Raw genomic sequence first — 25136 nt, 5'->3', positions numbered from 1 at the left:
ATAGCCTGATTATCTTTGTGTGTATCCACTTTATGTCCTCTGTGCTGATCTCTCTGTCCATGTTTTTGTGCTGCTGATGTTTGAAACCATGAGTCTCCGGAAGTCCTTCACACGTCCAGCAGCAGCTCCAGGACCAATCCACCAAACTATTTTTATCTGGTGCCTAAGAAAGAGTCTGGAGGCTGGTCATGTTCCTAGCTGTCATTGTTCTGTCATGAGAACACAGTATCAACTCAAACACCACCCAGTACTGTGTCTCTTCAGCTCTCTTTGTCCTGTTCATAGCTCTTACATTGTTATTTTTGGGAGGTATTTCTGTGACACCCTGCAGAGTCAGCCCCTCCCTAATATAATTACAGAATGTAGTAATATCACAGAATCGAGCTGGCATTATGTTCAAAGAATGAGATGATCATGGCGGCATTACCACGCTTTGCACATGTTTCTCTACCAAGTACACTGAAAGTACTTCTTAGACCTCCAACAATGGGGACTCAGGACTGGATCAGAGTACTTTTTACCCCCAAGTTTATATAATCAATGTGAACACAAGTGTGCCATGCCTGTGTCTACATCAGTGATACTCAACCCTGCTCAAGCAAAGAGCCAAATTATTGAAAAATACCTTTACAAGAGCCACAATGTAATTGGGGAAAAGTGGCAAAAAGGGGCAAAGTAGGCATAAAATGGCAAAAAAAATAAATAAATGGGTGAACAGTGACATAAATGGGGAGGGAAAAGTGGCAACAAAGGTAGGAAATGGCAAAAAAAATTGGGTTAGAAGTGACAAAAAAAAAGATGCAGGTGGCAAAAATGGGTGAAAAGTAACTAAGGCAGGCAAAAAGCAGCAAAAAGGTTGGAAAAATGGGCAAGAATGAGGGGGAAAGTGGCATTTAATGGCAAAAGGCAGCTTAAATGTGTGAAAAGTGGGAAATAATGGCAAACAATGGGGGAAAAGTTGGCAAAAAATGGAAAAAAGGGGCAAAAATGGTTGAAAAGACAAAGTAGGCTCAAAATTGCAATAATTGGGTGAATAAAATGTGAAGAAAAAGTGGCAAAAAAGGGCAGGAGGTGGCAAAAATGGTGGAGAGGTGACAAAAAAATAAGTTACAGGTGGAACAAAAGGGTCCAAAAGTGGCAAGAAAAGAGTGAAAGTGACTGTAACAGGCAAAAAGGTAGAAAAAAGGGCAAAAAGCAGCAAGAGTGGGGGAAAATGGGGGGAAAAGTGGCAATAAAAGGGGAAAAAAGCAAAAAGCAGGATAAAAGAGGCAAAAATTGATGAAAGAGGGTATAAACAGGATACAAATAGGCAAAAAGAAGTGGCAAAAGTAGGCTTAAAGCAATAAAAATGGATTTAAAGTGGCACAAAAATGAAAATGGGGCAAAAGAATGCAAATAAGGGCAATAGAAATATTTAGATAAAAATTAAGGTTGACAGTTACAGCCAACTGTACAAGCTCTGGAAACAAACTGATAAATGGATAACTTCTTAGGTCAAAGTTTCCCTTTTTTAAAGGTTTTTTTGGGGGAATAATATTTTGAATTAAGAAATAAAAGAGACACAAATCGTCACAAAAGAGCCACATGTTGAGTAACACTGGTCTACATGAAGAGGTGGTCCAGGACACGGTATGCAGGAGATGCAATCATACCAGAGTATGGAGTCTTTACCCAGCATGGGCCCACTTCATCCTCTGAGCTGCACGGTGAACGCTGAAGTAGGAAGAGGGTTGTTAGCATCTTAAACATAACTAATAATTCCAGAGTTTCCTCCAGAGTGGATAAATGGCGACCTGGGTGGCTGCCTCTTCTTTCTTCTTCTTGGAGGATTTGCAAACATGATTTTCCTACTGCCACCTGCTGTATTAGGCTGAGTGCGTACAATAGTGTGCTCAGGCGCGGGACAGAGTTACTTTGAAAACAGACCGGCAGGAGCAAGGGGAGAAATCCTGCCTTACCGGTAATCTCTCTATGACGATGTTAAGCTCCAGATATTTTTTACATGTTTTTGAATATGCAACTTTCTGATTATGAAATGTTTACAATGCAGTTACACAGGACAAAATTATACAGGATTAAAAAATTTAATAGTCTTTATTTATTAACAAAGATTTCTAACTTCTCTGTGATAATAAATATTTAATTATCTTAACACAGGAGCAGTTTTGGCTTCCTAGATGATTATTTATATCACCCCTGCAGGAAAGTCTGCACTTAATGTTATTTTTGGAAAACTGTTCAAACCACACTGGGCAGAAACAGAACATGAATATTGTCTGATTGAGTTGTGATCTAATTTTTGATGAATTTCCCAGCCCTGTTTTATGTGGAGTTGGTCCTCCTTTTGCCGCTCTAACAGTCTCCACTCTTCTCTGAAGGCTTTCAGCAACATTTTAGCGTGTTTCTGTAGGAATGTGTGTCCATTCATTCTGTAGAGCATTTATGAGGTCAGGCTCTGATGTTGGACCAGAAGGCCTGGCCCACAATCGCTGTTCCAGTTCATCCCAAAGGTGCTGGATGGGGTTGAGGTCAGGACTCTAGTCTTTCTAGTCCTTCTCTGGTCTCTGGGCCACAGTCATGCTGCAATAGAAAAGGACCTTCCCCAAACTGTTGGAAGCATAGCATTGTCCAGAATGTCTTGGTCTGCTGAAGCATTAAGATTGGCCTTCACTGGAGATAAGGGGTCTAGTCTAGACCCTGAAAACCAGCCCCATACCATTATCCCTCCTCCACCAAACTTCACAGGTAACGTTCACCTGGCATCCACCAAACCCAGCCTCACTCATCTGACTCCCTAACAGAGAAGTGGACTACTCTATTCAACGCTTGGCAATGGACTTAGTGATGTGAGGCTTGCATTCAGCTGTTGCCATGGAAACACATTCATGAAGCTCCTGCTGCAGTTTTGGTGTTTACATTAATGCCAGCGGAAGTTCAGGACTCTCCAGCTATGGAACCAGTAGAGACTTTTACCCATGATCCTTAGCAGTTGTTGACCCTGCTCTGTGGTCTTCTGCCTCTTGGTTGAGTTGCTGCTGTTCCTAAACTCTTCCACTCTCTAATAACATCACTGACAGCTGACTGTGGAATATCCAGCAGGGATGAAATGTCACCAGAGGTGTCATCATCAAAGAACCACGCTGGAAGTCTGTGAGCTCCAGAACGACCTGTTAGGATCACAGATGTTTGTGACTGCACGGACAGGTGAGGATTTTATTCACCTGTAGTCTGATTGGAACACCTGAGCTCAATAATTATCAGGTGTGGCCAAATACTTTTGCCTGCATGGTGTATTTTACTCCCAGGGGATAAGTTGATAGTTGCTATTCAAGTGTTTTTCATCCAGTTTGTCCCATTTTTGTCATTATTATTCCTGTTAGGGATGCACGATATTATCAGCATGATATCGGTACATGCAGATATGAACATTTCTGCCAGTACTCACAGCTAAAATATCAGCTGTGAATTTCTGCAGTACATCTGTAAATATCTACATTAGAGGTGTCAAACTCAAGGCCTGGGGGTCAAATCCGGCCTGTGGTGCAGTTACACTCGGCCCCAAAGATCATAGCCTGTTCTTATCGTAAGTGGCCCTAAAACATGAGGTCAGCAGATTTCCTGCAGTATAAACATGTGAACTTAACCTTGATGATATCAAATATCCTTAAGTCATAAAAATACAAAAATAAATAAATAAATAAAAAGTAAAAATAATTAAATAAAAAGAAATATGGGAAAATAAAACAATTTGTGTTTTTTTATTTCATATTTTAAAATTTTCATTGCACAATTATGACTTCAATCTATTATTTGGACTTTTATTTCATATTTTGACCTTTTACATTTATCATGTTGACTTTTTTGTCTCATATTTTGACCTTTTCAACATAATTTTGACTCTAATATTTTGGCTTTTTCAATTTATAATTTTGACTTTTTACCTCATATTTTTGGCTTTGTCAATTTATTGTTTTCACTTTTTTCTCATATTTTGACCTTTTCAATTTATAATTTTGACTTTTTATTTTATATTTTGACTGTCAATGTATTATTTTCCCTTTTTATTGAATATTTTGACCTTTTCAATTTATTATTCTGAATGTTATCTCATATTTTGACCTTTTAGGTGCACCTTGTTTAATTTAAAGATGTATTTTCGCCATAAAAATATGATTGTGAATTTCTTTTTTGTATTTTGCTTTTTTAAAGCATTATTTTAACATCTGATTTCATGTTTTGACCTTTTGCACTAACAAGTTTGATTTTGATGTCATATTTTTGCCTTAAAACATGATTGTAACTTTCTTTTTATATATTTGCCTTTTAAAAGCATTATTTTAACATCTAATTTTGTGTTTTGACCTTTTGAACAAACAAGTTTGACTTTTTATCTCAGATTTTGGGCCTTTAAGCTGATCATTTTGACTTTTTAAATCTCAAAATCATGTATCATCAGTGCTAATTTTCCCCCATAATTTTTTACTGGCAGAAATGACTCAAAGCGTCCCACTGTGAGCCCTGACTATTTAGAATGAAGCCTCAGATATAAAAGCACTACCAGACTGTCTCCTTCCCTGCTCCTCTCTCAGCTCTGATTAACTCTGCCCCTCTTTATTGGCTGTTATTTGGGCACTAGCACCAATCTATGCCTCTCTAATTACACATTTAAAAAGCCAAACTGGTACCAGATGAAGAACCATGAGAGACAAATGATCAGATCTGTAAAAAGAGATGGATTTACCCTTTACAGGGAGAGAGGCTGAACAGTCTCCAGCTGAGGAACGGGTAAGATTGGTTCCCAATGCTGTGATTCAAAATGTTTAATTTAAATCCCATCATTATGTGATTCATTTAACTTGCTGCATTTCCAAGCTCCTGTTTGCTTTGTCTTGTTTTGTTCCTTTTGTAAAGAGAATAAGCCACACCTGAGATATTTAAAGTCCGTGTTATTCTTGGACTCCATCAGTTATCTCGTATGAGGACTTATCTGTGCAGAAAAACAGGACAAGCCAGAGGAGAGGAGAGGAGCATGACGTGGATGTTTCACATGATTTTAACCTCTGACTTTCAAAGATTTTAAATGTCAGCTGTCATGCTGCTGGACAGAAGCGCTCCATGAAGGCAAGCAGATGGTTTCTTTACTTGCGTACTGGTGAAGCAACCAAGCAGACAGTAAGAGGACACATCATTCTAAGAAAGCTGGACATCTGACTGGACGAGTGGGTCAGATTTTAGTGGTTAAAAAAGGAAGGAGGCCAGAGGGAGTTTAAACTGGTCGGGTTTGGCTACATGAACTCTGACAAGGACAGAGCTGAGGAAGAGGAGAGGAGAGGAGATAAGAGGAGAGGGATGAGGAGGGATGAGAGGAGATGAGAGGACGAGCAACAGAGGTTAAATTTCAAGAGCAGCAGAATGAGCGGGAAGAGAAGTCACTCCTTGCTGCTTTCTCACATAAAAATGCTCCAAATTTCCATGTGAGCCCGTGTTTCTCCTCCCCATCGAGCCCGATCTGTCAGGGTTTCTTGTCGAAACGCTTCACACCTGACCTGACAGCCCTGCGAGGTGAGAAGAGCCTCTGTAAACTGAGCACCGCCGTGTTTCTGCTGCTGATATTCTTGTGTATAACCCACACGGCCGGACTGAAAAGGGCAGCGCTCCAGCTGTGCAGAGCCATCGTCTGTAGACTACAGCTAAAATTAAAGCAGCGGTCAGTTAGAGCTGCAGGGATTCACTGATTCATGGAGTGAATGTGGGGAAACTGGCGAGTTTTGACTCATTAATTAATCAGACAGCGTCACATCCTGATATGAGCCATTTAAGAAAAACTACGATTAAATCCACCTCATACAGTAAAAAGAAGGAAACGTAACCTTAAGTATTTAATAGAAACCAGCCTTCAGTTAAACTTGTTTATCCTCTGCTGTTTTCATGTTTTAACTCGGTTCCCCGCCGATTAAAGCATAGACAGTCGGATCCAGCGGGTTTGTGGGTTAAACAGAGAGCGGTTAAAGTTTCCATTGTGGCTGTGTTCAGTCGTTGATGTGGAAACCGGGTCATTTGGATGCTGGAGCTGAAAATAGAGCCTGGAGTGTTGGCCCGCCTCACTCAGTGAGCTTCGACTTTTCAGTACGGATGACTGACATGTGATTAACACGTCTGTACATCATGGAAACACTATCATTTGGTCTTCTGTCAATATGGACATGCTTAAACATGTAGTTAATGCAGATGTTCACCCTTTAAAAGCCCTGCTTTCATCCGTAGGGAATATAACAACTAGAGTCTTCCTTAGGCAGTGAAAAATATGTCGTCCTTAATTAGAGCAGCAAATGTCACTGAAATGGGTGGAAGAGAGGCTTGTGTGGGAGATCTAATGGTGTATAAGCACAAATAAAAAATAAACCAGATAAGTTTATGCATGTTTTAGAAATAAGACTAGTTAGAGTGCTTAATTTGCGTTATCATAAACATCGTGATGAAGAGGAAAAGAATCATAAAAAAGGATAATGCAGTAGCTAATACCCAAAATCGTTGCTCTTTATCAAAACACACAACTGTGTACACACTGTAAGATGGTCCACGCTCAGTGCAGTTGTCCTTAGCTTCCTGTTTCTGTAAAATCATCCTGACTTTGTCAGTTAAAGCTTCCCTTATTCTAAAAAACCTTCAGAAGCTTCAAACTGATTCACTCCTAGCCCTTGTGCCCTCCTCAGGCATTTTTGGCCATTTTTCTCAACTTTTTTTAAAATTTGTGATCATTTTGTCAATTTTACAGCTTGTGGCATGAATTTTTACAGGAACTTTTCTTTCTAGTAAAATTTTTGAAATCAAACATGTTTTACCTTTAAATGTCGTTCATACTCAATAAATTTTGTACCCTCTGGACACCTTCGAGGCAAAAATGTACATGTATAAGAAAACTGCTATTAAATCAGCATACATCATTTTTTTTTCTACTTTTATTTTCATAAATCTCTTAAACAACTTCAGACTTGCTCAAAACTACCAAACATTCAATAATTCTCAGAATTTTAACCCTTTCAAACTCACACAAAACTCTCCATAATATAACGGGCAAAAATACAAGAATGTGGTGCATGGTCCTACAATGAGTAAATGGTTGAATCTGGTGGAATACGGTAAAAACTGCAAATTTCCCTAGACTTCTTCACATTGGAATGCTGACACTAAAGAATGCATGATTTTATACTGCAATGACAGTGAGATTAAAAAACCTGGTTTTAATGGAAGACATGGGGGCATTTTTGCCTCGAAGGTGTTCAGAGGGTATTTCTGACACGATGTAAAAAATATGAATGCAATCAAATCAGTTTTGTTGCTAATCTTTGACCCATCCAAGACTCTTATCACCCCCAAAGCCCCATCTTTCTGCTATTTATTATACGGAAAATAATTCACTTTATCTGTTTTTTAGTAAAAAATCAAACTGGCATTTAAAGGGTTAAAATCTTGAAAATGATTCAATGTTTGGTAGATTTGAGCAGGTCTGAAGTTGTTAAAGAGATTTATGAAAAAAAGGTAGAAAAAAATATTGATGTATGCTGATTTAATGTTCTTGTACATTTTTTGCCTCGAAGGTTTCCCGAGGGTAGTAAATTTGAGGAGGGCACAAGGGCTAGTCAAAGAATGACTGGACCAATCAGGACCATTTGAGGAGAAACAGGCGGAACCTGTGGGCGTGGTTTAACAAAGTGACCATGCATTTCTGCACTAAGGTGTGTCACCCATCAAATATTTGCCTTTAGAAACTGTTGAGTCTCAGATAGTCTCTCTGTGGTTCATTGTCTGAGTCATTCGGATGCTATGATCCTCCTGGACACTGTGGATGTCCTTGTGGGGGCTTTAACTTGCAGAGTTAGGAGGCTGAAGCATTGGGAGTGCACGTCTTCAAAGCTCCAGGCATTCAGAGATGCCCTAGATGCTGCTATCGAATCTGTGGCGGTGGATGGTGAGAGCGTTGAAATCATGGCAGCATGATCCATCCATCCACAAGTGAAGCATTGTGCTTCAACCCTCTCAGAAAATGGATGTTGCTCTCCTGAGGATCAGGAGAGGAGGATGGAACTTTATTCCAAGTGGGGAGGGCCATCCGAACCTGGGGGCGGGGCTAACTCCCCACAGGACATCATGAGGGGAAATCTGAGAACAGCTTGTTTCGGCATAGATATTCTGAAAGGTGGGGAAAGAGAGTGGGGGAGGGACTAGACTGTTACACTGGGTGTAACACTAGAGTGTTACACCCAGTAAAACAGCTTTAAATCAGACAGAACAGCTAGTGCACTTGGCTCCAGGCTCACCATCATCATCCTCTCCTTGCCTCCCCTCTTGGCCATCATCTCCTCTTAATAAAAACTACTTTAACCACCAACCTTGATTTCTCAAATCACCCTCACTTTAACAATCAGCTGTTCTGGACTCTCTTTAAATGGCCTGATTTTATCCAATCATCCAAACTTTCTGCACAATGGTTTGCTTTTGTCCACACTCTCTACAGTTAACCTCACACTCCACAAACATCCTCAAACTTTAAACGATCAATATCACTTTGGGCCAGTGTCCTTACTTTACAAAAGAGGCCTGCAGTTGTACAATCAACCTCACTTTGTTTTTATCGATCTCACCATGTACAATCAAGCATTACTCTCTGAAATCTACTTTCCTGCTCATCCTAACTCTTTTTTAACTTTGAGTGAAGGTTATCCCTTTGTACCACCTCCTACGTTTTTCCGAAAATGCACTCAATGCTTAATGAAACCTCTTCTAAGTCTGTGCAGACACGGAGCAGTAACAGAGGCAGCACTGGGAGGAGTGTGGCATCATTCTGCAGCTAACTCAGTTCACTGGTGTCATGACCTGTGTGTCTCTCTCCCTCTGCAGTTCAAAGATCCTCTCATCCTGCTGCTGCTGGCCTCGGCTGTCATCAGCGTTCTCATGCACCAGTTTGACGACGCCATCAGCATCACTGTGGTACGTTCCACCTCCCTCCACAGCCCCGCGCACTAACGCTCTTCCTGCCCCTTTCCCGAGAAACCGGCCCTCAGAGCTGCACTTCTTATGACGGTATTATTAGAAGCAGCGGTTTGTTTCAGCGTCAGCAGTTAAGAAGATGTAGACACATGCAGGAAATGTGCTCCTAGTGTCTGCCTGTGAGTTTAGCAAATGAGATTATATATTTTTTTCTGCCTGTGCCTGTGGGGAAATGTTGCTGCAGCGGTGAATAATTACAAAGATAATGTGCAGGATAAGAGAACAACCCAGCAAAAGGAGAACAATAGAGAAAATGTGCGTGATACCACAAGATTAAAGTCCAAAATCCTGCAGGGAAAGTGTGAGACAGAACAAACACACTGGAAATTGAGTTATTCTTAGAGTCTGGTTTGAAATGAAGCAGCAGAAATGTGGAGTTTGTCCTGAAGGCTTGTTTCACAAGGAAGGTAGGTTTGCTTTAAAACTCGTTCCCCTTCATGTCGGAACTTGCAAATGTGAACAGACAGGTATGGTATATATAAGACTCAGTTCAAGCTGACCTAATAATATATGAACTTACAACCCAAATTCCAAAAAAGCTGGGATGCTATGAAGTGTTTTACACAGCTAAATATTTGATAAATTTTGGCCTCATCTGAGTATTTTATATATATATATATATATATATATATATATATATATATATATATATATATATATATATATATATGATTGACTTTAATTAATTTTTCTCTACAGTGAAAAATAAAACAAAAAACCCATGTTGACTATACCAATGGTTCTCAACCCTGGGGTCGTGAGACACTGAGAGGGGGTCGTCAGATTCCCTAAAAAAACTAAGAATAATTTTAAATTACACTGTTGCCACTTTACACCAATTTTAACCCATTTTCATCAATTTTCCCATCAATTTGAATACATTTTTTGCCATTTAACACCTATTTTTGTCCATTTTAACTCTTTCCACCACTTTTTTCTGCCTGTTTTTGCCATTTCTAAACCAGTTCTTGCCACTTAAGATTAATGTTGCCTCTGTTGACCGATTATTGCCACTATTAACCCCTTTTTACTACTTTATTTATACCCAGTTTTTCCCCATTTTAACCACATTTCACAATCTGATAGGCCAATTTTTGCTAGTTTAACCAATTTCTGCAAATATCTGCCTATTTTCTACTTCTCAGTTAACACTTTTTGCCAGTTTATATCAATTTTTCAATTCAATTCAATTTTTTTTTACCAAATTTCTACACATTTTTGCCAATTTAAAGCCATTTCAGCCTCTTTTTAACTCCCTTTATCACTATCTTTGCCGATTTTTTCCATTTTAACCCATTTTTGCCATTTTTTTTTGCCCTTTTTATGTCATTGTTGCCACTTCTAACCCATTTCTGCTCCTTTTAAAATCCAACCCCCCCCCCCCCTTGGCCATTTTAACCCATTTTAGCCATTTTTAACCCATTTTAATTCTTTTTTTTTTCCAAGAAAAGGGATTCACATTTTTAAGAAGGCTATTTACTACACAGATGTTTAAAAATATATTTATTTCTTTGATAAGAGTGGTTATTTTATCAGGTTAGATATAAATTATGGTTATCACAACTTAACTTTATAATGGACCATGACTTTGCTGACCTCCATGGGCCCCCAGTTTGGCTGGGCGCCAGAAAGCTCTGCCATTTTACCCCCCTTGTGGGTGACCTTGTCTGCAGAAGACTATCTTGAAAGTGCATGGCCGTGTTGATCCACCTTCAGGTACAGTGGGGGTCCCCAGTCTGAGGCAACTTTATCTTTGGGGTCGCGGGCTGAAAAGGTTGAGAAGCACTGGAATATACAACCCTAATTCCAAAAAAGTTGGGTCGCTTTGTAAAATGTAAATAAAAACAGAAGTCAGTGGTTGTCAAATCTCATAAACACATATTTTATTCACATCAGAACATAAACAACATATCAGATGTTGAGACTGAGAAATTTTAACATTTCATGAAAAATATTAGCTCATTTTGAATTTGATGGTAGCAGCACATCTCACAAAAGTTGGGACGGGGCAACAAAAGGCTGGAAAAGTAAGTGGTTTTAATGGAAAACAGCCGGAGGAGAATTTTGCAATGGATGAGGTTAATTGGCACCAGGTCAGTAACATGACTGGGTATAAAAAGTGCGTTTTAGAGAGGCAGAGTCTAGCAAAAGTAAAGATGGGCAGAGGTTCACCAATCTGTGGAAAACTGAGTTCTAAAATTTTCCTCTGCATTAAAAACAGGCATGATCTTGTAGCGAAATCACTGCATGGGCTCAGGAACATTATAGAAATCATCGTCTATCAACACAGTTGGCCGTGCCATCCACCAATGACAGTTAAAGCTGGATCATGGAGAGAAGAAGCCATCCCTAAACAGGATCCAGAAACACCACCGTCCTCTCTGGACCAAAGCTTATTTAACATGGACTGAGGAAACATGGAAGACTGTTCTGTGGTCAGAGGAAAGCACAGACGCAGACTAAAGAGGAGAGGGAGCATCTAGCTTGTTCTCCTGGCTCAGGTCTAAAGCCTGCATCTCTGATGGTATGGGGTTGCATTAGTGCCTATGGCATGGGCAGCTCTAACATCTGGAAAGGAACCATCAATGCTGAAAAGTAGAGAGAGCTTTTAGAGCAACATATGCTGTGTTTCAAACTCTGGTTTGGTATGGTACGCTGTTATGTTTCCACCATCAAAAATTGGGAAGGTACCAAAATAACTGATCCATACCATCCTGCTTTTTGGCACCCTTCTGCAGACATGGCTGCTGTCATCTAGCTAACACCTGTAACAAGTAAAGGTATGATAGGCTGTGGAAATCTAAGTTAGATCAGGGTTTACTCTACCAAACTGTTAACCTATCATTTATGATTTAAATGCCCAATAATGCATGAGTTGAAGCTTCACCTACTGCCCCCCTCTCTCCCTTTCTCTCTGACTCTGTTTGCAGGCCATCATCATCGTCGTGACAGTTGCCTTTGTTCAGGTGAGTCCTGTTTGTGTTTCACTCTGATAACAAATGTTTGCTGAGTGATTCTTAGAGTCTCTGAATGTTTGTCTGTTTGTGTGTGAGAATGTGAGTGGGTGGGTGTGTGGGCGTGTGGGTTGACTCCACTTGTATGTTTACATTCATGAATTTTTCATAACTCTGTAGAGATGTTCTGAGCCGTTGTTTGTCCTCCGTGTGTAGGAGTACCGCTCGGAGAAGTCTCTAGAAGAGCTCGGGAAGCTGGTGCCTCCAGAATGTCACTGGTGAGAGAGAAAACCTCCTATTTGTGCTTCTTTTGTCAATCCATCATCCATCTTTAACCAGTACATCCATCCATCTAACCATCCATGAAATTCAGCTACATACACATCCATATTCAATCTGTCAATCCCTACTATGCCAACTATACATCCATGCTTTGTTGAATTACCCATCCAAATTCATAAATCCATCCATATATCCATATCTACCCATGCATCATCCATATTTCTATCCATGCATCATCAGTATATCCATCCATGCATCACCCTTATATCCATCCATGCATCATCCATATATCCATATCTAAACATGCATCATCCATATATCAATCCATGCATCATCCATATATCCATCCATGCATCATCCATATAGCCATATCTATACATGCATCATCCTTATATCAATCCATGCATCATCCATATATCCATATCCATCCATGCATCATCCATATATCCATATCTATCCATGCATCATCCATATATCCATCCATGCATCATTCATATATCCATCCATGCATCATCCATATATCCATCCATGCATCATATATATTTCCATCCATGCATCATCCATATAGCCATATCTATTCATGCATCATCCATATATCCATCCATGCATCATCAATATAGCCATATCTATCCATGCATCATACATATATCCGTCCATGCATCATCCATATATCCATCCATGCATCATCCATATATCCATATCCATCCATGCATCATCAATATAGCCATATCTATCCATGCATCATCCATATATCCATATCCATCCATGCATCATCCATCTAACAAGCCATAGCTTATTTATCTAACCATCCATGAATCATCCATTTTTAGTCCTTGCATTATCTATCCATGCTTCATCCCTTTTTCTATCTGTGCAACCCCCATCCATCCATCCATAGGTACACCATCCAGGTTTAATCCATCCGTGCTGCATTTATTTTATGATTCATGCTTCATCTATTCATTCAGGCAAACAAGACCAGTAACAATAAACAGCAGGAGATACAAGGACACATGTGAAATCACCAAAATATTTTCATTTAATTCTTCTGAGAAAAGGATTTAAACCTCCAAAGAAGGTCCTTGTGAAAACGTTTCACAAAAATTAGTCATTTTAGAGGGAAAAATCACAAAGTCTCATCCATTCTTATTTTTATATTTAAGGTTTTTCTCCTACCATGTTTTTAAAAAAGTCTGTTTCATTGCTCTGTGTTTGGAACAATTTACAAACTATAGATAAAAGAAGAGACATCAGACCAACAGGAGAAAAACATCATTTTATATTCTATGATTCCTTTTTGGCTTTTCTTCTTATCTTCTGCCTCTCCCTGCATTCTGCATAAAACACCAAAAAATCAGTATTAAATCTACTTTAAAGAAAAGACTACTGCAAAGAGAACTCCATTATTTTTACGACTCGCCCATCTGCTGGTTTGAATATGAAAATGTTCCTTCAAACAAGCTGCTCAGGGCCTCAATTTACACTTCAAATAACAGCAGGCAGGAGGAACAGCTGGCCCTTCACCTGGCAGAGATCAGACATACACACCTGTAGCAGCAGGTCTGAAAGCAGAGGAGGTCTCATGTTGATTTTGAACTATCAGGAGAGGATTACTGCTGGTATTCTTTGTCTTATATTCTCCTCTTTTTCACCTTTCTGTTTTACTTTAAAACATCAATAAACCATGAAGACTCTAGACTCCCTGGAACAGATGGATATGAAGTCACTGAAGTTGTTCTTTTTTTCAGGGTGTTAATAAAACAACTCCTTAACCCTAACACTGTAGCTGTGTTAAAACGGTGTGGTATGTAGCCAGATTAACCATTTAATGTTCATAAAACAGTGTAGTTAAGAGTTGTTTACATTTTTGTGTCTCAGTATCAGAGACGGGAACCTGGAGCACCTGCTGGCCAGAGAGCTGGTTCCTGGAGACACCGTCTGTCTGACGGTGGGAGAAAGAGTCCCGGCAGACCTCCGCCTCTTCGAGGTATGCACGTACACAGAAATATGAAAATATCAACACAAAATCCTGTGGTGGAGAGTGCTTCTACTTTGGTTGTTTGATACTTGTTTCATGTTTTCAGACAGTACAATCTCTAGCACTGTCACTTTTTTAACCCTTGAGGACTGTCTGAACTGCATAAATAGAAAGGCTGTCAACATATTTATGCAGTTGACAGGTTGCAAGAGTTTGCCTTTAATTTTTTAATCACTGAAATCAATAAGTGATTTGATAATGGGCATCTAAGACCTGTGTTATTGGTGATATAGTCCAGTGATCATCAACTGGCAGCCCGGGGGCCATAAGCTTCTCATCCAGACCCCAAAAAGGCTACTAAATTCAGAAAACACATTTTTTTAGGGGATCTTTTGCACTTATATCCATTTAGCTATTAAATCAACCCCTAAAAATGCAGCAGTGGCTGGCATGCCTATCAGCTGCCCTTGTACTTTGTTTAACTTCCTCAAACTAGTGGTCCTTGTAGCGGATCTAATAAGGCAGCAGTGTAGGAAAGTGGATCAGACTCTTTTTGATCACATCTTTTGCAAACAGACTCCATTAAAGTTGTCTTTAGTTGTAGTTTAGTGTTGTTGTATCACTGATAAGAGCCTACCTCTGTGCGTTTCAGGGCTCTTACAGAGAGGATCATGTCAGCACATCATGAATCTTAAACACTGATTTCTCTTGTCAGCTGTTCAAATGGAAAGAAAAATGTGATAAAGTTTACAAACTGACTGTTTTGCAATTTAATTTGTGGGGTGATCATAGTCCACGGCATATGTGAGTGTGTTTTTGATGCGTCATGTTTTAAACATACTATTCCACCAGGTCGGTAGGTCCTGCTACAGAAAAGTTGATCTGATTCTTTTTGTTCAAATCTTGTGAACAGACTAATGAAGTAGTCTTTAGCTGTAGTTTTTAACCCTGTGATCACAGTCAACCTCTGTGCATAAAAGGACATTTCAGGGCTCTTACCGAGAGGATCACGTCAGCAGCCTCATTCCTGGCTGCATCTGCACAGCCTGCTGGAGCAGAGATCAACCGGAGAACATTTAGTGTTGTTTCTTCTTTTTATTTATTTTTTTTATTTAAATTTTTTTTTTTTGTGGCTTTTTTCAGCTGCTTCAGAGATGCCGTGTGCCGCAAACTCAGCTGATCTGGACAGAGAGCTAGAGGGCCTGCACAGCAAAAACTTGTCAGACCACTGTCTACTGTCACAGCAGCATGCACTTCAGATTTGTCTCTTCTGCACATTTGGAAAACATTGGCATCTGTTATTGACACATGTCTGATTTTTTTGCCAATGAGGGTTCACACGGCCAGCACCGATGCATCGGTGCAGGAGTAGAAGTAAGGCCAATAGTCCAGTGCAGCAGTTCTGTGCCTTTTTTCATGGAGCATCCCATTCTGTGTCAAAGAATGGTGAGCCCCCCAAGAACCAACATAAAAAAATGATGCATCGCTGTCAAAGATTAGCATCAAAACCAAATAAAACACAGCTATCCCTACCAAAATACCTTTTCATGAAACATCCAGTAAGTGTGAGACTGATGTTAGTTTATATAATCAATAAACCTGAAGAAGGTCTAATAGTTACTGACTGAAAGGTGACATCTGCTGTCAGAGTTGGACATTCTTTAGTAAACTAAAATAAACGATCGTCCCATGGTGTTTTTATCCTGGGACAGGTGTCCACTTACTCTGACATATCTGTGCATGTAAAAGTACCATCTTGTCTGTCCTCTTCCTTCTCAGGCGACTGACTTGTCCGTGGATGAGTCCAGTCTAACGGGGGAGACGGCCCCCTGCCCAAAGTCCACCTCCCCTCAGCCGGCAGCCACCAATGGAGACATCGCCTCCCGCAGCAACATCGCCTTCATGGGGACGCTTGTGCGCTGCGGTAAAGCCAAGGTACCACCCTGATAACCGCCACGTTTCCTTTTACACATCTACATTTCTGAGAATGTCGTTCAGTCAGGATCACTCCGTCGTCATGTCATTTTGTATTTTCTCCTGTTATAATATCCAATAATGCTCCATAATGTCTGTTTATAGACAGAGAAACAGGTTAATGTTGAAGACTTGATTATTCTGAAGACTCTTATTAAACAGGTTTTATTTGCTTTAATAAAGTATATCAGACATATTCTGCAGAAAAACATTTTTCTCAGTGAAACATGCTGCAGCAACCAGACGGATAGTGGATTTTTCAGTGATTCAAAAGCTAAAACATGCTTTTTTTGGCAGTAGAAAACTAAACTTAGCTGCACACTAGCCAGTCTTGACTGTTTTTTAAGACAATGTGAGAGCTGAGACCACAGCAGAAGGACGGTTTATGGTGCACAGCATGTGAAAACATCCCCAGGGCTTAAAAGCTAACAATACCTTGCATCTGTTTGTGTTTGTGGCATTCCTCAGGGCATTGTCATCGGGACTGGAGAGAACTCTGAGTTTGGGGAGGTGTTCAAGATGATGCAAGCAGAAGAGGTTTGTTATCGTAAATTTCCTCTAAACCAGTGGCTCTTGTGTGATGATTTGTGGCTCTTTTATGTCTTTATTTGAAATATTTTTCCCCAGAAAACCTTAAAAAAAGGTCAACTTTAACCTCAGAACTTATTCATTGCAGGTCACATTAATCAGTTTGTTTCCCACTCTTTTACAGTTGGCTTAAATTGTCAACCTTTATTTTTGTTTTTATATTTCCATTGCCCTTATTTGCAATTTTCCCCCCTTTTCACCATCTTTGATGTATTTTTACAGCTTTTTAAGCCCAACTTTGCCACTTCTTTTGCCCCTTTTCACCATTTTTCTTTTTTGCCCTGCTTTTTGCCATTTGCAATTTTTTTTCCACTTTTTGCCCCGTCTTACTTATTTAACCTGCCTTTTGCCTTTGAATGCCACTTTTCCCCATTGTAGTTACTCATTTTTTGCCACATTTGACTGTTTCTGACCATTTTTCCACCCGTGACCTATTTTTAATCAATTTTTGCAACTCTTTCTCCCCATTTTTGCCAACTTTCACCCATTTTTTCCACTTTTTACCAAGTTTTTCCCCTTCTTACCCATTTAAGCTGCCTTTTCCATTGAATACTACTTTTTTTTTTTTTTCAATTTTTGCCACTTTTGTCCATTTTAGTCTCTTTGGACTCATTTTTTGCCACATTTTTACAGTGTTTTTTTTTTTTTGTTTTGTTTTTTTTTTTACCATTTTTGCCACCTGTATGTCATTTTTCAGTCAATTTTGCCACTTTTTTCCACATTTTTGCCCATTTTTACCAATTTTTGCCACTTCTTTGCCAGTTTTTGACCATTGTAGTCCCTTTTCACTTATTTTTTGCCACATTTTTACCATTTTTGACCAATTTTGCCACCTGTAACTCATTTTTTCACAATTTTTGCCATTTTTGTTATCAGTTTTTGCCTTGTTTATTTTGCTTTTTGTTATTTTCATCAGTTTTTGCCTTTTTGCAATGTTTTGCCGCTTCTTGCCCATTTGGTTACTTTTTGCCATCGAAAGCTACTTTTTCTTGTTTTTGCCACTTTTTCTCCCCATTTTTGCCAACTTTGCTGCTTTTTGACCATTTCACCACTTTAACTTATTTTATTGCCACTTTAACCCATTTTCGCCTTTTTTGACCACTTGGATTGTGGCTCTTGCAAAGGTATTTTTTAACAATTTGTCTCTTTGGTTGAGCGGGGTTGAGTAACACTGCTGTAAACAGTAAATAAAGAGAATCTCTAATCATTTAGTTAGAAGCCAGTAGAATATTTCCTTCTTTTTCTTTACTGTATTTTTTCACATTAGTCTTATCTGATCACCTTGCTTTCCTTCTGCCATATTTTGACACTTCATATTTTCTTTGAGATCATATTTCTCACACAGAAATGGTTTCTAACCAGTTTTAAGGCTTCAAACAGAAAGTCTGCCTGTCAGAGCAGAGGGAGGATGAAAGCAGAGATGATTACAGGCAGAGATTGATCCTTTTATTCAAATAATTCTCCGTCTGTCTGGTGTTGAACCAACACACAAAAGACTTTCTTGATGTTTGACTCAGTCAGCCGTTGTGCTCTGCGGTCTTTCTCCTCTTTAAACACAAACGGGAACAAAAGATGGGAAGCAGAGGGTAGTATCGCTGCTGCAGATTAAACAAGTGAACCACTGTCCCCAATGGAGGCTGAAGGAGTCCGACCCGCTGCGCGCTCATGAAGATTTACAGTCCTCAGATTACTAAAGTCAAATACCTCGGCCAGCACGTGTAGTCTCAGATTCATGGATAAGGAATTCTTCCAGTGTGAAATCTTCTCAAAGTGGAGTTTTGCTTTGCAATTTTTATCTTCTTTGGTGAAAAAATCTGTTTTTTTTTTAGTATATAAATACAGGCTGGCATTGGATTTGGATTTTTGCATGTCTGAAAACCCCTCTGTTTCAGCCCTGCTCAGTATGAACTGTGTCTGTGGCTTTAAATGTTACTGATCTGTCTGACTCCGCCCCTGACTCCGCCCCTCTCAGGAAATGGATGTGGCACCCCTGATTTTACAATGTTACAAATTTTTATCTAAAGTCAAGGACTTGACTGGGATTTGAACCATCAATCTCCCATCCCAAGCGGTGAGGGCCAACTGAAGCTGGGGGCGAGGCTAACTCCCCACATGACATCATGAGGGGAAAATCTGAGAACGGCTTGTTGCAGCACACAATTTCTGAAAGGTGGAGAAAGAGAGGGGGGAAGGGAATAGATTTTTCTGGTAGTTAAGGGGAGAGGCCAGGGGCACATATTTTTGTTCAAAAAGCCTGAAAAAGGGATTTTTTGCATATTATGTCCCCTTTAAAGACAGATTTTCCCGCTGTTTGACTTTATGGGCTGCACAGTGGTGCAGTGGTTAGCTCTGCCGCCTCACATCAAAAGGTTCCTGGTCAGACAGGATTTGGCATGTTCATGCATGCAAGCTCTCCAGGCACTCCCGCTGTCCAAAATCATGCTCATTAGGCCAATTGTGACTCTAAATTGCCCGCAGCTGTGAGTGTGAGCATGACTAATGTCTGTCTCTGTGTGTCAGCTCTGTGATTGACTGATGATTAGTCTTCATCACACATGAGTCACTTATTCAGAAGAGTTTGTTTCTGTGTGACTGATGAATATTTCATCTCTGTGTGTTGTTTTGTTTTTCTCCGTCAGTCAGAGAAAAGTTTCTCCAGATTTCAGCACATTTATTAAATAGTCAGATCATTTTAAAACCGTGTGTGTGTTTGTTTGTTGTCCAGGCTCCTAAGACGCCGTTACAGAAGAGCATGGACCTGCTGGGGAAGCAGCTCTCTCTGTACTCCTTCGGCATCATCGGTCAGTTCCTTTTCCACTCATCGCTGTAATAAAATCCGACTTTATCTCCGCTGTTCCAGCCTGATTCCATGTTTTTTAATGTTTCAGGGGTCATCATGTTGGTGGGCTGGCTGCAGGGGAAGAGGATCCTCGACATGTTCACCATCGGTGTTAGGTAAAATATTTAGCTTCTGTCCTCATTTAGACTCTCAGAGCTGCATCCTCCCTCTGTGTGTTTGTCAGGTTGGTAAATGATTGAATCTTTCTGTTAGCCTGCAGGTCATTTCTGTTATCAGATCAGAGCGAGCTGACCTTTGGCTATGAGCACGCTTTGACCCATCACACAGAAGTCATACTGTATTTTCTTCAGATGTGGCAGGTATACAGGGCTGCTAGAGACACTTTAAAACCTTAAACAGGAAGTTTAAGACAGAGTTGGACATGCAAAAATAACACTTTTTAGCTTTATTCATAAAAGGTTATAGGGTTGTTTATCCCCTATCTTAGGTTAGGGAATGTGAACTTCAGAGTATTTATATTATTCTTAATAAAGAACATTCATTCACACTTAAGTTTGTGAAAATGTTTGGGTTTTTCTGTCAATTCTTATGTCCTTATATTTATTGTGCAACTGCCCAACTTTGAAATGAAATAATTAAGAAAAGAACTGCTCAACTTTCAATTGAAAAAAATTACGAAAACCCCTGTTACCACAGACTCATTCCACCTAAGAGTGATAGTTGGACACCCCTCAATATATCTGGTGCAGTAACAAGGCAATATGATGTCAGATTTCAAAATGAAAACCTTCTCAAATACGCCATGATGATTTTTTTTGTATGTAGGTGAGTTCATTGTGACACTGTTGTCTTGCTAGAGAATTTTGAAGGCTAAGACGAAGTTTTTAAAAAGTAAGTAGAGGTAAAAGTCATTTATGTATCATCATGATACATATGTGTGTGATTTTCGTGCACGTAGGTATTATCCACGGCCCTATCTCACTTTTGGCGCCCCCTAGAAAAAACTGTGCGATGGACTTATACCCTTCCACCAACGGATGGTTTTTTTCTCACGGGGGACAATTTTTGAAAAAAAAAAAACAAAAACTTTTTACATATATTGAGGCCCTGAAAACAGGCCTCGAATTGCCTGAATTCTTCTGACAAACGAAATCCAATAGGGTCCTCGCTGACCCTTGGTCGGTGTTCGGGCCCTAATAATAGCTTTGATAATAATAAATTACAAAAAAAAAGAGCAAAGAGAGAGAAAAAAGGAGAGAAAGGAGGAGAAAAGAAAATGTTACAAATATTTTGATGAATGCATGGAAAATGTGGAGAAAATATTTTAAAATTGTCAAAGAAAGTAAAAAAAAAAAACAAACAAAAAAAAGACCAAATGGTTGAAAACTTTGTATTAAATTTTGATACATCTTTGTTTAAAGTTTTTAAAATTAATTTAAAATAAAAAAAACACTCACACCTTCATGGGCGGCATTCCACTACCCATTTTCTCCTGCTTTGTTCCAAAAAATCAGAATAACGCCACAATAGTAAGGATCATCAGCATAAATATCAATATAAATATCACTATTATAACAGCGTTAAAACTAAAGATGTGTAGATTTATCTATAGATTCTATAGACCTCTGTAGGTACTGATATGGCTAGCTTAAACCTGGGGAACAAGTACTGATACCCTGTGATCTTGCTTCAATTATTTACTGTATACAAGTTTAAATTCAGGTATCATGACCTCCCCAGTCTCACCCTGATATGTGGACAGTTGTATTGATTATTGATCCCTTTCTTTCAGCTTGGCGGTGGCCGCCATCCCTGAGGGTTTACCCATTGTGGTGACGGTAACGTTGGCGCTGGGTGTGATGAGGATGGTCCAGAAAAGAGCCATCGTCAAGAAGCTTCCCATCGTAGAAACTCTGGGTATGACACTGATCAGACTCTGATTTCTTTTACTGTTAAAAAGAGAAATAAACCCAAAAACAAATAGACAAGCAGGATTATGCAAACAATTAGTTTGCACCTCCTAAAAGGGATGAGAAGTAATGAAGTGATATTAATTTGACTACTACTGAAGCTTTATTTGTTACTGATAGAGATCATTAGAGCTCCAGTTAGCTGTTCAGTCTTTTTACTTTCTCTTCTCACATGAGCAGAAATATCCAAATGTGCTGATCTCAAGAGTTTAATCAGTTTACTAACAAGATTCTGATTAATAGAAATAATATTCTTATAAGTAACTTCACTTTTCTGTAACTTATTTAATCAGCAGCTAAGGTTTTATTTCTTGTTTTTAAAGACAACATTTCTCTGCAAGCGTGCATAAAAGCAACATCTTGTAAAGGGTTGTCCTTTTTTTATTAGTACTTGTTTTTCTTTCTCTGATGGACGTAGAAGTAAATATTCCTTAGATAAACTGCAGAGTGAGCCAACAGACAAACCAAACATCCCTAAGCCTGAACCAACAGACGAGTGTGTTTTGATCACTTTTGTTTTTGTAGCTGTTCTCAGTTTTGTCTGTGTCGTCTCCTCCGTCAGGCTGCTGTAACGTGATCTGTTCAGACAAGACGGGAACTCTGACCAAGAACGAGATGACCGTCACTCAGCTGTTCACGTCAGACGGACTCCACGCTGAGGTCTGCACCCCCCCCACCCTGTTCTTCATCATCATCACTTGCTCATTATAGGAGAGACACGCATTGAGACTGGAGAAGCAGTCTAAGTTTGAACTTCAGAAAAATGGGACAGACAAGACTGAGATTTTGTGCCATTCGATCGTTTTGAAATGTTTGTTACTTCCCACTTTACATTTCCATATTTAAAAACAAAATAATCACCGTTATCATAATGGTTAACTGTATGAATAAGCACAGAAGCTTTAAAAAACCACACCTTCTTCCAAGGACAGGTGACAGGTGCATCTAACTGAAGTTCTGCACAACGGCTGAATATTAGAGAAATCAAAACTTTTTTGTGCAATTTAAACAGCGTGCAAGAGTTTGCCAGCAACTTTAACTGTAATTTTAGTCCTAGATAGCAATTAATTTTTAGTCCTAAATAACAAGAATTTTTTAGTCTTTAATAACAAGACATTTTTTTGTCTTAAATAATAATATTTTTTTAAATTCTTAAAAAACAAGAGATTTTAGTCTTAAATAACAAGAACATTTTTGTCTTTAATAACAATATTTTTTTGTTCTTAAATAACAATAATTTTTAGTCTTAAATAACAAAAAAATTTTAGTCTTAAATGACAAGAAATTTTTAGTATTAAATAACAAGACATTTTTAGTATTAAATAACAGGATTTTTTCAGGGGTTAGGGTTAGGGTTTTTTCAGTCTTAAATAACAAGAAAATTTTTAGTCTTGAATAACAAGAATTTTTTTATTCTTAAATAACAAGACAGTTTTAGTCTTATATAACGAGAACATTTTTTGTCTTAAATAAAAAAAAAATTTAGTCTTAAATGACAAGAAATTTTTAGTCTTAAATAACACGAGTTTTTTTTAGTCTTGAATAACAAGAATTTTTATTCTTAAATAACAAGAGTTTTTTTTTGTCTTGAATAACAAGAATTTTTATTCTTTTTTTTTTTTTTTTTTTTAAAGATTTATTTTTGGCCTTTTTTGCCTTTATTAGATAGGACAGTGGATAGAGTCGGAAACAGGGAGGAGAGCCGGGAGAGACATGCAGGAAATAGTGCCACGGGCCGGATTCAAACCCGGGTCGCCTGCGTATATGGCGTGCGCCTTAACCACTCGACTACCGGCGCGCCAAGAATTTTTATTCTTAAATAACAAGAGTTTTTTTTAGTCTTGAATAACAAGACATTTTTATTCTTAAATAACAAGACATTTTAAGTATTAAATAACAAGACATTTCCGACGTTTGATGCTTAGAACTTCTGTAGTCCTCCTGGTATTATAAAATGTTGTTTTTTGGTGAAATTGTATCCAATTTTAAGAATTTGCCTTCAGGATAACCTAATTTGACAAAACTTTATTTAAGATGAGCTTTTAATTTATGTATTTATGAAATTTTTAAAAGGGGGGCATTATAAAAGTTTTTCAACAAATGCAAAATATATATATTTTTAAATCTTCTGTTAGTTTAAAAAGTGATGTCCTGAATCAAGACTTTTAAAGATTTTGTAATGAAAAAAACCTACAATAAAATGTTTGAAAAAATATGTTAGTTTACAAAAAAATGTAAGAAATTATTTGATAATGTTTTTACAGAATTTATGAAAGTTTTCATTAAATTTGGGCTAACTTTTGAAATTATAATTTTTTTTTTCAGCATTCTTTTTATTTGAATTTTGGCAATTCAATTGTGACAGTAAATTTGTGTTTTTTTCATAGGCAACTCAGATATAAAACAAAGATAGCAAAAATGGTAACAATAGTAGCAATAATAAATAGTATTGAAGATGAAGTAATGATTAAAAAAAAGAAGGGGTAATGGATTTCATAATGATAATAATGATAATAACAGTACAGTAATAAGGATAATGAAATAAGAGAACGCACTAAATAGATGAGTTAAAACAAACACAAAAGTAAAAGAAAGAAGTGGGAAGCTGCATAGCTAAAAGAAAAGAGAAAAGATAAATAAATGAAAATAATAACAAAGAATTAACGATGAAAATAAGATAAATGATAATAATAGATTTAAAAAACAGAAAAAGGGCAAACAGAATGAAGATAATCAAAGAAAGATGGAGGAAGAAAAAACGAAAAGACCAAATGGTTGAAAACTTTGGATTCATTTTTGAATCATCTTTGATGAAAGTTTTTGCATTTATTTAAAATTTAAAACATAGATTACTGTAAAACCGTTAAAATAAACTCCCAGCTGATGAATTTGATTAACCTGATGTAACGTGGCGGGCTGTCGAGGACGCTTCAGCCCACAGAGAACACGCCGACCCACTTCCTTCATGGTGAATTCCCAGCAGCCATCAGGAGAAATGGGTCAGGTGATGGAGGAGCAGGAGACGTGTTCTGATTTTAACGCGATGACTCTTTAATGACTCGTTAATGTGACCTGGTAACACCGGGCCCCGTCGGCGCTTTAATGCTAACCATTAAACCTACTCAGAGGATGGTGAAGGGTTCAGGAGTTGGTAAAACATGATGCTGTTTTGCAGGTGACGGGGGTTGGCTATAACGGCGCTGGAGAGGTTCTACTGGACGGAGAAATCATCCACGGATTCTCCTGTCAGTCAATCAGCAAGATTGTGGAGGTGAGACTGTGAATGACGGGTTTAGGGAAGAAGAAAATATTTAATCTGTCAGAATAAAATTATAACCGCTGTCTGGTACCTAATGGAAGTCTGTCACTCAGAGAAAAGTTCCCTGGTGATGCAAGAGAAGAGATTTCACCTGTTGAATCCATGTGTGTGTGTCTTCAGGTCGGCTGTGTGTGTAACGACTCGGTCATCAGGAATCACGCTCTGCTGGGGCGGCCGACAGAGGGGGCGCTCATCGCCCTCGCCATGAAGGTAAAAACACATC

The 25136-nt window shown here is 38.7% G+C and overlaps 1 protein-coding gene across 3 annotated transcripts in view; it reads left to right on the top strand.

Moving 5' to 3' along the window:
* Positions 1-25136, top strand: part of atp2c1 (ATPase secretory pathway Ca2+ transporting 1) — an 80617-nt gene that overhangs the window by 40358 nt on the left and 15123 nt on the right. For all 3 annotated transcript variants that reach the window (XM_041793623.1, XM_041793622.1, XM_041793621.1), the window contains 12 exons: positions 8899-8988; positions 11979-12014; positions 12219-12280; positions 14163-14271; positions 16042-16197; positions 16705-16773; positions 19550-19625; positions 19713-19779; positions 21417-21541; positions 22157-22254; positions 24770-24865; positions 25034-25123. In XM_041793623.1, the coding sequence (XP_041649557.1) occupies positions 8899-8988; positions 11979-12014; positions 12219-12280; positions 14163-14271; positions 16042-16197; positions 16705-16773; positions 19550-19625; positions 19713-19779; positions 21417-21541; positions 22157-22254; positions 24770-24865; positions 25034-25123 (1074 nt within the window). The remainder of the gene's footprint in view (positions 1-8898; positions 8989-11978; positions 12015-12218; positions 12281-14162; positions 14272-16041; positions 16198-16704; positions 16774-19549; positions 19626-19712; positions 19780-21416; positions 21542-22156; positions 22255-24769; positions 24866-25033; positions 25124-25136) is intronic.

This window comes from Cheilinus undulatus, linkage group 8, assembly GCF_018320785.1.
Source record: "Cheilinus undulatus linkage group 8, ASM1832078v1, whole genome shotgun sequence".
NCBI classification, from domain to species: domain Eukaryota; kingdom Metazoa; phylum Chordata; class Actinopteri; order Labriformes; family Labridae; genus Cheilinus; species Cheilinus undulatus.
Note: the sequence above shows the minus strand (reverse complement) of the source record. Positions and strands in the feature narration are given on the sequence as shown.